General features: G+C 37.2%; 1 protein-coding gene across 1 annotated transcript; it reads left to right on the forward strand.

Annotated features, from left to right (window-relative positions):
• The first annotated feature begins 37 nt into the window (after positions 1-37).
• On the forward strand, positions 38-10,306 carry LOC121426279 (omega-amidase NIT2-like). The gene is made up of 9 exons (XM_041622517.1): positions 38-171; positions 1,144-1,262; positions 1,646-1,766; positions 2,627-2,718; positions 4,085-4,178; positions 5,077-5,151; positions 6,623-6,701; positions 7,098-7,196; positions 9,287-10,306. Exons 1-9 carry the CDS (start codon positions 156-158, stop codon positions 9,435-9,437), a joined length of 846 nt encoding a protein of 281 aa, XP_041478451.1. The 5' UTR covers positions 38-155; the 3' UTR covers positions 9,438-10,306.
• Positions 10,307-12,223: the final 1,917 nt, after the last annotated feature.

Consider the following 12,223-nt stretch of genomic DNA (forward strand, 5'->3'; position numbering starts at 1 on the left):
ACGATCACCCGGAATTTTGAGTCAATCTAGGCTACAACAAGAGTTTAACGTCGTGGGATTTTGCCTTTGGCTTTGCCCTGATTTTATTTGAGCCTGATCGACAAGATTTATTATTTACAAATTCCATCTGGCTCCAACTTTGATTAGCAACAAACATGTCTTCAAAATCAGGTGCGGTAAATATCTTTCTCAGTTTTAAATTTAGTTAGGCCTAGGCTAGGCCTAGATCCAATTTTCAAATTCTCTTGACTGTGTTTTGGATGAATTGGAGTTGTCATAATAGGCCTACTCATAGGCTACGTATTGGTGAGTGAGCCAACGCAGTTCAGCGGAACAACCAAAATACAGAGACTGAAGCTTTTGGTCTATATGCATGGTCTAGCATATATTATTAGGCCATGTAGGCCTATAGGCTACTATAGAGTATAGGCCTTGCCCTGGCCCGGGGACCTCGACACCGTCTCCACACAGTACGTGTTCGGGCTGCCGCAGTAATCATTCATACTCATAGGCCCAATGTTTCCATAGCTCCAAAATAAATTTCCCGAAACTGAATCCCAAATTTCCCGAAATTCATAGGCCTAGATATTTCCTGGAATTTTCAAGTTTGATTGTAAACAAAAATCGGTCAATAACATAGTGAGCCTAAATTTGGCGTAGGTGGCCCAAATCAAGGAATTTTGCATTTTTTGTTCACACCCTCTTTAAAAATAGGAACAAATTACAAAATGCTACATATGGATGTAAAAAAATCATTTAAAAGTAACCTGGACATAATCAACATTGATAGTTTGTACAATTATTTGTTGTTTAATTGTAATTTTCGGATTTCCCGAAATTTCCTGGAATTTTTTTCATTTCCGGAACCTCTCCTGGAAAAAGTCAAAGTTGTCCTATGGGAGTATGGACACGCCAAATTTCTAGTTCTTTGAGTTCTAGAGAGTAAAAATCATTTACTAACGTAAGGTTACTCTCAACGAAGCCAGGTCTTCCTTTCTATTCATTTCCGTGTACCACCGAAAAACCTGAAACTTTCGTCCCTGAGATTTCTATACTTTCTTTCTGAAGTCAGATCTAGCCCTAATTTGAGATATATCTTTGACTTGCAATTGACATTTTTTTTTACATCTTTTCAATGAACAGTATTAAAGCTGGCCCTGGTGCAGATGGCCGTATCGGCTAACAAGAGTGAGAATCTCAGTCGAGCTGTAAAGATGATTGGTGAGGCTGCCAAGGCCGGGGCTAAGATTGTTACACTTCCTGTAAGTATAGCTCCAGTATAAAGTAACATTACATTTGCTCCTTCGACAATTGCTCCAAGGGTTTTATTTCAGTCATTTTGTTGGTGTGCAGAAATTATGCGGAGCAATCTGTGCCTGAGCAAATGTCATTAACTCCTAGTCGATATGGTCAATTTAATCATACAGCAAATTGATTTGAGTGACTTTAATTTGAAAAAAATGACAAGCATGCATAACAAAGAAAAATTAAAGAAATCAGGATAACTGACATTTTAAAATTTGGCTTAGTTTATAATTTTTTACAAGTATAATAAACAATGTTTGTTTTGTAAATCTATCCACATACCAATAATATAGAGAAAATGTGCTCTGACCATTTTTCTTGATTTAATCTTCTATAACAGGAATGTTTCAATTGTCCATACGGCACCCAGTTCTTCGCGGAATACGCAGAGAAAATCCCAGGCAACTCAACCCAAACACTTGCTGAAGCTGCCAAAGAAAATAAAATATTTGTGGTAGGAGGTATGTATCTGTTCAACATAATAACAGGGTGTATGTACAGAGGCAGAGCTATGATATTTTGATTGGGAGGGGGGGGGGGGGGCAAAACAACCTTTTTCTATTTGTTTCATGCCCTTCTTTCTTCTCTTCTTTTTCTTCTTTAACTCTTTTGTGCACTTCTTGAAAAGATCATGGGGTTGGTCGCCCCACTTATCATGTATGTTGAGCTTTGACTTTCCATATTTGAGATAAGGGCATTCAAGGTAAATGACAGGTGGGCAATTCCATAAAATATGTATGTCCGACTTCATGAAAATTTCTGTCACTGATTTCTGTTTCTTATGACAGACAGCCTGTAATTCTCTCAAATGACCATGACTTGGTCAGTTGATGAAGTGAAGTAAGAATTGAGAAAATGGGGGGGGGGGGGGATGTCCAAAAGGTTGATTATTTTATGGAATTGCCAAGTTGGGGTAAACATCTCTTATTGATTTTTTTTTAATCTAATAAAATATAAATTAAACATATCTGCCAAATGATTCTAGTAGAAAATCATATATATTGTTGCTGAGAAATTTGAGCAAATTATTAAATCATGGCATTCCAACTAGGTGCTGGGTCTTTTTCAAAGCAATCAAAATAATACGATATCCCACATGTGTTGGCTACCTTCAGTGTGATTATTTTCAGCTTGATACAATTTCATAGTTTAACTTTTCTGTTGTAAACTTCTGGATTAAGATCTATGATCATATGGTGACAATTAACTATGATTTCAAAGACTTTCAAATAAAATGTTGTTTGCTGCAACTGTAGACTACTTTGCTTTGATTCTTTGTTTAGTTTTTGTTTAATCTTTGAATATCTTTGTTCCTTTCCAGGTTCCATCCCTGAGGAAAGCGAGGATGGTAAGGTCTATAACACATGCACCGTCTATGACCCATCAGGAACCTGCATAGCTAAACATAGAAAAGTAAGATCAAGGCCCCGTCTTACAAAAAGTTGTGAATGATCCAGTCAATCACAACTATGGACGGCCAGCAACGTCAACATCTAAAATTCACATTTGCTCAAACTATTTTCTAGATATGATGTGTAATGGTACATTCATCTTTCTCTTGAAGATTCAGTGTGATTCTCTTTGTTATAATGAGATTGTGCAAATTTCCTGAAGAAAAAAATTATGGTTTGGATGGATTTCCATACAGTTGAGATTGATTGGATCAATCGCAACTCTGTAAGACGGGGTCCTGGGCTCTGTAACACAAAGATTTTAGCGATCAATCACTAAATGAAAAGACCAATCAACATCAATGTTACGTAGGTTTGAAATGCTGACCTGGGACCAATCAGTGCGGTTCTTTCATGTTTGCAATTCATCACAAACCTTTGTGTTATGAAACCCTGGTACCCGTTTCATCAATGAATCACAATTATAATTACAAATGTGCAATAACAGTTAAAAGCTACTGAAATCATTCAATTTGATTGGCTGATAGTTTACTTGTTATAGAAATTGTTCCATGTGGGAGTTACATTAACCAAAACAGTAGTCATGCTTAAATAAATGTTCCAAGGTGGACAATGTGTAATCTCGTCAGTTCCAATAACTTTAAAACTAATATTTCAAATTGATTGGAATTTATGTCAGACATATTGGTGCTATTCAATGCATGAATTTCAAGAACACCCCATCTGAGCAGCGGATGATGTGAATCTGCTCAAATGTAGGTATCTTGGATTTTGAGAGGAGTTTCATCAAATTGTCAGCACTGACTAAATTGTCAGTGCTAACTATTTCAGTGGTTTGGATTGGCTAAGAATCACTGGCCTCCGACTGTTGCTATGGTAACTGTCGGAGAAAGACAACTTGTCAGTAATGACAACTTACATGAAATGGTCCCCTGTTTGGTGGTGGTTCTGACTCTCGCCTTGTGATCAGAGGGTTGTGTGTATATCCCACAACGACCAAGCATCATTTGGCAAGGAGTTAATCCACAATTTGCCACTCTCGACCCAGGTGCTACAAAGGTACCCAGTAGGATGCGGAAGTAATTGTAGCTTGTCCAGTATTGTGTGTGCCCCAATGGCGAGTGGCTGGAGTACTACCCAGGGAGTGGAGGATATGCATACATGTACATCGTGTGCAGGAATGAACGATTGAATTGGATGACTTGGTAGTTATCAATCTGTAATCGTTTTAATAGAAAGGTACGATGTATGTCGTAAATGTGTTATATCGATATCCAGATTATTGATATTACATCGGGCCTCCCAACCTACATTTATCTTTCTCATTTTCATAAATATTTTGTTCTCATTTTTCTTTTGTTGAATAGATCCATTTGTTTGACATTGACGTGCCTGGAGGAATTACTTTTAAAGAATCTGATGTGCTTAGCCCAGGATCAGACCTGACTACATTCACTGCAGGTATAGCTGCATTTAATGTTCCATGTCTTTTTTTATAAACTTATATACTTATGACAAATAGTAGAAATAAATCTTAAGATGGCGAGGCTGGAAATAACTTTGTCCTGTATTGAAAATCGCTGATTAAAATGCTTAGTCAATCATAGTGGAAATCCTTGACGTCAGACAAAGAATAGGCAGAGCATTTTGATAATATTACCCTACCCATCCACTTTCCCTAATAACTCACACTGAATTTACTTCAATATCTCCTTTGGTATGAAATGATTTGTGATACCGTGTTTCAAGCCTGATATAAAATTTAAAAATCAAATATCATGAAATGCAATTAGTTAGCTTTATGAAATTGAAAAGTTAAAAAATATATTTTGTTTATCTTGTCCAAACAAACCATCTAAAGGCTACCGCACACCTTACGATTGGTGTGCGACCCGATTTCAGAATAAACGTAGTAGAATTTGATGCTAATATTGAGACTTGGAATATCTTACTGTGTAATGTTCTAAATCATCGAAGGAATACCTATGTTCAAATCTGTGACTATGCTTTCATCCTTTTTAGAATAAAAGCAAATTTAATATCTAGTCGTAATGATGTCATAGCAGTCGTACGATTAGCTACGATTTGAAACTAATTTGGCCTTTACTCCGAGGTAAAGGCTTGCAATCTTTCTAAATGGTTATTTTTAAATGAATATAAAGCTCAAATAAAATGATATGTTCCATTCACATTTTCAGAAAATGAGCAAAATGCGAGTTGTTCCAAAATCGGATAAAATTCAAGGAACACAATCTAATACATTGCGTATGGCTACTTTTTAGTACGTCAATTTCTTTTCTTGCGATAATATTGTGCTTTCATGATAATATTTCGTTCATCTTGCTTTCTTTTATTTCAGAAAATGTAAAAGTTGGTGTTGGGATCTGTTATGATATGAGATTTGCAGAGTTGGCTCAACTGTATTGCAAAAGAGGTAAAGTAGAATAGGGCTGAATCTTTTATAGTTTCATGATATACATTATTAGTTCTGGTCTTGAGGTGTAATTGTGGAAGAAAATCTACAATTTTTTTTTCAATTCAATTCTTTATTTCATTTCCATTCAAAGCATAATACAAAGTAATATGAAGTAAAACAAATCAAGTACAATTTTACAGAAGGGCATTCCTACTTCTTAAAGGGGAATCCAGCCTTGGCCATAGAATGTTGTGTTGGGAAGGAGAAAAATGAATTAAACAGAATGGTGAAAGTTTGAAAGAAATCGGACAAGCAATAAGAAAAATATAGCTGCTTTAAAATTGAGATCACTAATACCATGTCCATTTCATATTGGCAACTGGGTAAGTAAATTATGACAAGGGGCAAGGACAACTTTCCCTTAGGCCATGTACTTTATTATCAGGGATTTGTGGTTTTCTCCTAAGTATATCCATTCCCCTGGGCCAGTAATCTAAATATAACCCAGGTTATGGGGGCTTGTCAAAGAAAAATATAATTTGAAATAAAACTTTTGGGAAAAATGACATTTTAGCCATAATATGTATTGGAGTACATGGAAGAGTAGTCCTTGCCTTACATCACTATGACATCACATAAGCGGCCAATTTGAAGTCTCCATGGGTATAGTGATTACCAATATTTACAACTTTAAAAAATTCATAACTTTCTTGTTATTTGTCCAATGTTGTTCAAACTTTCACCTATCAACTTGTCTGATTTTTCTTTTTCTTATAAAAACAAGTTTTCATTTTGGTTGGATTAAAAAACCTAAAAAACAGTATAATATAGAGCATAAATGGAAATGAGGGGATCCACTAAAAAGCAAAGCATGTAAAAGTGTAGATCCCCCTTGGAAATGAAGAAAGTGTAGTCGACTTATTATTATATGCGTACATGTATGTATTACAGGAAAGAAAAAGAGAAAAGAAATCATATTGATGCAAATATAATTACTGAACAAATGCAAAGCTTTTCACACAACGAGGTCTTCATTGTAAAGGATATGTTGCGCAAGACAGAAGAAAAAAAAACAGAAAGAGAGAGGAGATGACAAGACATCTTAATGATTTACTGAAGAATTATTGTACAGAGTGAGATTTCAGAAGCGATCAGAAATTGATCATATGATTCTTTGAGTCACAATTTAATATTTCACAATTCAATCCACAGAGAGTCCGAAGTCACACAGAAAATAATTAAATGAAATTGAATATCTTGGATTTGTTTGGTCATATTTTGAATTATGAGGCATCCACAGCATGCTGCAGAGAGGTAATGGGAACTTGGCCAAAATTATTATGTGTATAAAAAACTGCTCTGCTAAAGCCAGGGTAATAAATAATGTTGCATTATTGTAGAGCACTTTAGCCCTCTGATAGAGTAAGTGATGTGTGCTAGAATTTTAAAGTGGTAAACTAATTTTTTATTCAACTTTTGACCCCTATAGGCTGCCACCTATTGCTGTATCCAGGAGCATTCAATATGACGACAGGCCCCGCCCACTGGGAGCTCCTCCAACGAGCAAGGTTAGATCATATTCATGTCTTTCCTCAGTATTCACAGATCAGTAAAATCAACCTTTGATGAGATGAAGTCAATTTTATTTAGTATGGTTGGTCTACATCCGTTCAGTGAGGGCAGTGGCTAAGTCGGTAGAGCCACCTGCCTGTTGGACAAAAGTTCTTCGTAGGTTTAAATCCATCCCCCACTTTTTTTCCAAAAACATGTACAAAAACATAAAAACAAAAAAATGACCCTCTGATTGTGATTTTTTGCATGGTCAGCCACCCCCCATTGCCCCCTCTGAAAAACGTTCTACCCCCCTGTTCATGAATTCTGTGAAATGTTTCCATTTTCAGTATCTTGGAAAAACAGGGATTGTACAATAGGGGTATAATTTTGATTTCTTTATTTCTGTACAGGGCCCTTGACAATGAACTGTATGTTGCGACTGTTTCTCCAGCTAGAGACGAAAAAGCAAGCTATGTTGCATGGGGTCACAGTACAGCGGTTAACCCATGGTAAGTTCAAAGGCTCAATGGCACACACGACACACATCTAGAGCATATGTAAGAATCGAATTCATTTTTTTCAATTTCAATTTGTTTACTCCTAAAATCCATAAAAACCTTACATAGTCAAATTCACAAACAAAAAACACTTAAAATAGCAACAACAGCAACGTATAGTAATAATAATATAGGTATATTTACCCAGGGAAGCCACTTCAGTTCTGAAAACTGTTCTCCCAGCGGGCCCTGCTATTATTATTACCCTGGCTGTAGCTGAGCTGCCTAGGTGCTCATGCATTCAAGGAATTTCTTCCTACCGGGTACCCATTCACCTCAACTGGGTTGACTGCAGCACAATGTGGATGAATTTCTTGCTGAAGGAAATTAAGCCACGCCTGGGATTCGAACACATGACCCTCCATTAGAAAGTCAGAGGACAAATCCACTGGGCCACAACGCTCCACATACTGAGATGGACAGCCCTGTGATTAAATGCATGAAATAACGTGAATGGAGAGAACTTGTCCATGGATCTCAGGAATATACTCCCAAACTTGATTAGATGATTGAAATGCATGAAGTGTCTTTGGAACAAGTTGGAACAGAATTTTGGTTTGTTTCGAAGGTAACAAGTGTGTCCAATTATTCTAAGGCCACCTCAAAATGATATGTATTAATATGAATATAAGACAGTGATGTGAGTCCTTGGTATTTGGTAAACCAATCTTTGTCCCAAAAGCATGACTGGTAGCCGTTTCATAAGCTGTTCGTAAGTTAAAGAGCGACTGGTGATTCTTTCTTACGTGCTAACCCATCACCAATGAACATGGCATATAGCTTTGACCACAAGGAAGGATCACCACTCGTTCTTGAAGTCGCTCTTAACTTATGAACAGCTTCATGAAACACCCACTTACCCCCCAATAAAAGGACAATATCCATCTTGCATCTGAGATTGCTTTAGCCTGTGATCAAGTCCACAGGTTCATCAGTTTTATTGTGGTACAAATTCTATGTGGACACATATTCGTCGTTCCATGCATAAAACACACACAATGTTTACTCTGCAAGTAACATTAAGCAGCAGGGGGGGGGGAATCGTAGAGGTCATTTGTATCTCATGAAGAGATTTGTCAGTTTTTTTCACTGACAACTTTTATAAGCTACTGAATGGCTAAGAGCAAGGTGGTAAGTAAGAATCACTGGCCAGACTTCATGAGTCAACTACATCAGTCTTCACTTTCATGGCCATACGGAGTGGGGGGCAGGGGCAGCCCCCCCCCAATAAAAAAAATTGAGAACCTCATATGTTTTACTGTAAATGCTCACAAATGTCAACCAAAGTGTGCATGAAATCTTTCAATTTTACTTAAGAAAATATATTAGTGCCCCACTGACAAGCTCGGTTGCCTCACTCTTGTGTTTTAGTTTCTTTGCATTTTTTTATATATATTGTATAGCCATTCCCGCCCCCCCCCGATCCTTGGAAAATACATTTTGCATACTGCCATGAACCCTTTGCCACTCAGCACAGAGGTGTTAATAAAGATGCACAAGCATGATGCAATCAGGGTAGCAGCAACTCCCATCTTAACGTCTTTTGGTCTAATGCGGCCGTGGTTTGAACCCCCGACCTCCCGGTTGTGAGACGGATGCTCTACCAACTGAGATAACACACCGGTCATCAGTAGATCTGTAAAGTGCTTAGAGATGTGCCCATGTATTAATCGCTATATAAAAGTGGTATATTATTATTAGGTATATATATATATATTTTCCACATGGTAGTTATGTCATGTAATGGGATTAATGATTTGGTTCTTGTATTTTGTTTGAGCAACTTCCCACAGTCGAATAGAGGTGGGGGATGCTGTCCCCTTCTCTGTTCCAGCCTTGTCTAAATAGTGTGTTATATTTGGGGTAAAGGGATTGATAATTTGGTTTTTATGTTGTTTTAATTGCTTGTTTTTAACGATTGCATATATATTGTTTTCTTTTTATCTGTATGAATGCACCATATTATATGAGTGCCTCCGATTTAAAGGAGTCTGTTCAAATAAAAATTTAATTAATTTCCTTTTTTTTGTCCCAATCTACAGGGGAGAACCAATAAGTAAGGCAGGATCAGAGGAGGAGATCATCTATGCTGACATTGACATCGCAGCTATAGAGAAAATGCGAACCCAGATACCCATAATGCATCAGAAAAGACCAGATCTTTACGAAATTAAGGATAAGAGTGAGAAGTAAATTGGCAATCAGGCAGTGTTGGAGATAATTTTTTGTTTGTTAGGGGATATTGTTTGCCACATTGGGGCAATTACTGACTTTTCATTTCAAGGGCTACTTTTTTGCTCAAAGAGCAATTAAACTGTTAAAGCTTATTTCATTATTATGCTGTATGTGGATGATTGATTTTCTAAATGTTCTTGAATTATGTTTGTGGCAGATTTTTGGGGCAACTTTAGAAGAGATGGTTCGCTGGCGGAGAGGATTATCCTTTGTTCATGGGGGGAGGGGTGCATCTATTGCTGCGTCCCCCCCATACAAAAGATATTCATCCGCTCTGACGTCCAAGCCCCAAAGTATACAAGTTTGCAAATTTTAGCACTCCCATGTATTATAACCTCTGCTGCAGTGCAGCCATTTTAATTGAGCGTGGGTGTACCACAACCATGCGCTCATGTCTATAATGAACATGGAGCTAGTCATTCAATCATGCACATACCACATCAACTAATTGGCTTGCATTCTTTTTGTTGTATAATCTTGAATTGAATTTAGCTATAAAAGCTGGGGGAGAGTAATTATATGCAGCAGTAAAAAGAAACAATATTTTTAAAACATTAATGAAATATATAAGTGCATATCATTATTATTCGTTCTTAACCTTATTAAATATATCGTCTAGTAGTGGGGTGGAGATGTCGTCTTGGATATCTGATTCCTCTGCCAGGGTGAATGAAAATTGCTTCAGATTCTCATGTTTTATTGAAAATTTTGTGACATGTACTTGAGCAAGAGTGGTTCAGACTTGGCTAAAATATCGTCGCACGCACAACGAACCGTCCTCTCTGCGCACTTCGATGTGAAAGTTAAGCGCACTGTATCTATTCCACGAACCGTCCTCTCTGTTACGTTGCCCACTGTGGCGTAAATAATTATCTTCAAGAAAATATAAAGATACGGGATGAAACTTTGGAACCTGAACACTGGTAAATAATTTGCTCTCCTTGTAGGTGCACTTATTGCTGGTTTTTAAAAAACTATCAAAGTGCGCAGAGAGGACGGTCTGTGGTGCATGCGACGATATGTGAAATCTAAAGATGGAGGGTTATACATGTATGTAGGCTTCGTTCAAAGCCATTCATGGGGAAGATTAAGATTTCCCTTCCTGTGAATGAATATTCAGGAGTATTCGCAGTCTGGGCTGGGATGGATTCTGCAACATAGATTATCTATTGTCAAAAGCCCTTTATAAAAAAACAGTCTTTGTAAAAAAATCAGTGCATAAAAATAACAGTTTCGTCATTAACTCTGGACAAACGACACATTTGCAATTATCGTTAACTCAGAATCTTACGAGGATCACCAGTCTGGTTCACCAATTTTCGACAAAGACCTCTCTGCTGTTAATTGGGTTTAGACAGTCATTTTCAATAGATTGTCTGTATTGTAGAATCCGTCCCCATTGCGATTGCAAAAACTTGCTATTATGCGGAGAGTTCCCCGCAAAAAAATTACCATTTGAGATCATACTTTGAAGTTTACCAGCAAGACTTTTATAGATGTATGACTATAATGACATATAACATTGCAACTAATTTTGGAACTTATAGAATCACTTGGTGTATAGGTCATTTGAGGCCATACTTTGAAGTTAAGCTCCAAGACTCCCATGTATGCCATAAAACTATTCTTTCTTTCAGTCCATTATTTTTGTGTGACAATATTCTTTTCATGACGTATTTTGATTTTGTTATGTATTTCATGTTTCAAGTTTTGACATTGACAGTAAGCTCAGAATTTAATTTCCAACATATCGTAGTACTCGCTGGAATTTACATGTATCATCACAACTATATTATATTATCTATATCCAAAACCCCTGGACCCCTTGAACATGTATTAGTATTTTGATAAACCCTCCAAAATATGTTATTCTTGTAGTAAGTATGGAGGCTTAATTAGAAACTTGAGCTGCTGTAAAAAGGTCAAGTTTTATTATAGAATACCATTTCCCCAAAGGCCTGCTTCCATTTTGTTTAGTTAATTTTCATACTTGTATTTGCATGAAAATCAGCATTTCTTTTTCTTGACTCTATTTTAACTTGGCTATTTTAGACCAGGTACTTGCAGACCATTTTTTTACCATATCCTTTGAATCTGGACTGCCAATGGCACGATCACTGCAAAGAAATTCCACGCATGAATGTGCGCCGGATGTAAACTACAACACTGTAGTAAAATTTTCAAGGAATGCCTTGCATGTTGAGGGCCCTGTCAAAACAATGGTAAGTTTGTGATTACGGCAGGTACCATGGTAACAAGGCTCAGCAGCCAATCGCAATGGTTTCCATGGTAATTACTATATTAGTCTCTATGAATTTAGTCCCTGATCTGAAAAATTATATCCTCTAAGTTGATTGACTTTGTGATGGTCGACTTGAGATTTACCTGTATGCTTGTGGCTGCCTTCTAATTTGTAAACAAATTACTTGTGCAATGTAAATGTAACACTACTCTGTTAGGCGACATGGCATGACGCTCCTGCGACAATTGCTCCGGGCTCTATTTCGTCTAACTTCGGGTTAGAGTTAGGTTTAGGCAGTGGCAGACCATGACCCGGAGGAGACAAGGCATTGGAGGGGCACAGCATTGTTCACATACAATACAGTACCCCTCCAATGCTTTGTCTCCTCCGGGTCACGGTCCGCCACTGGGTTTAGGGTTATGGTTCAATAGGGTTTTACGTTTGGTTTAGGGTGTGATATAGATGTTAAATCTTGGTGTGAACTGAGTCATTTGATTTGTAT

This window comes from Lytechinus variegatus, chromosome 13 (genome assembly GCF_018143015.1).
Source record: "Lytechinus variegatus isolate NC3 chromosome 13, Lvar_3.0, whole genome shotgun sequence".
Lineage (NCBI taxonomy): Eukaryota > Metazoa > Echinodermata > Echinoidea > Temnopleuroida > Toxopneustidae > Lytechinus > Lytechinus variegatus.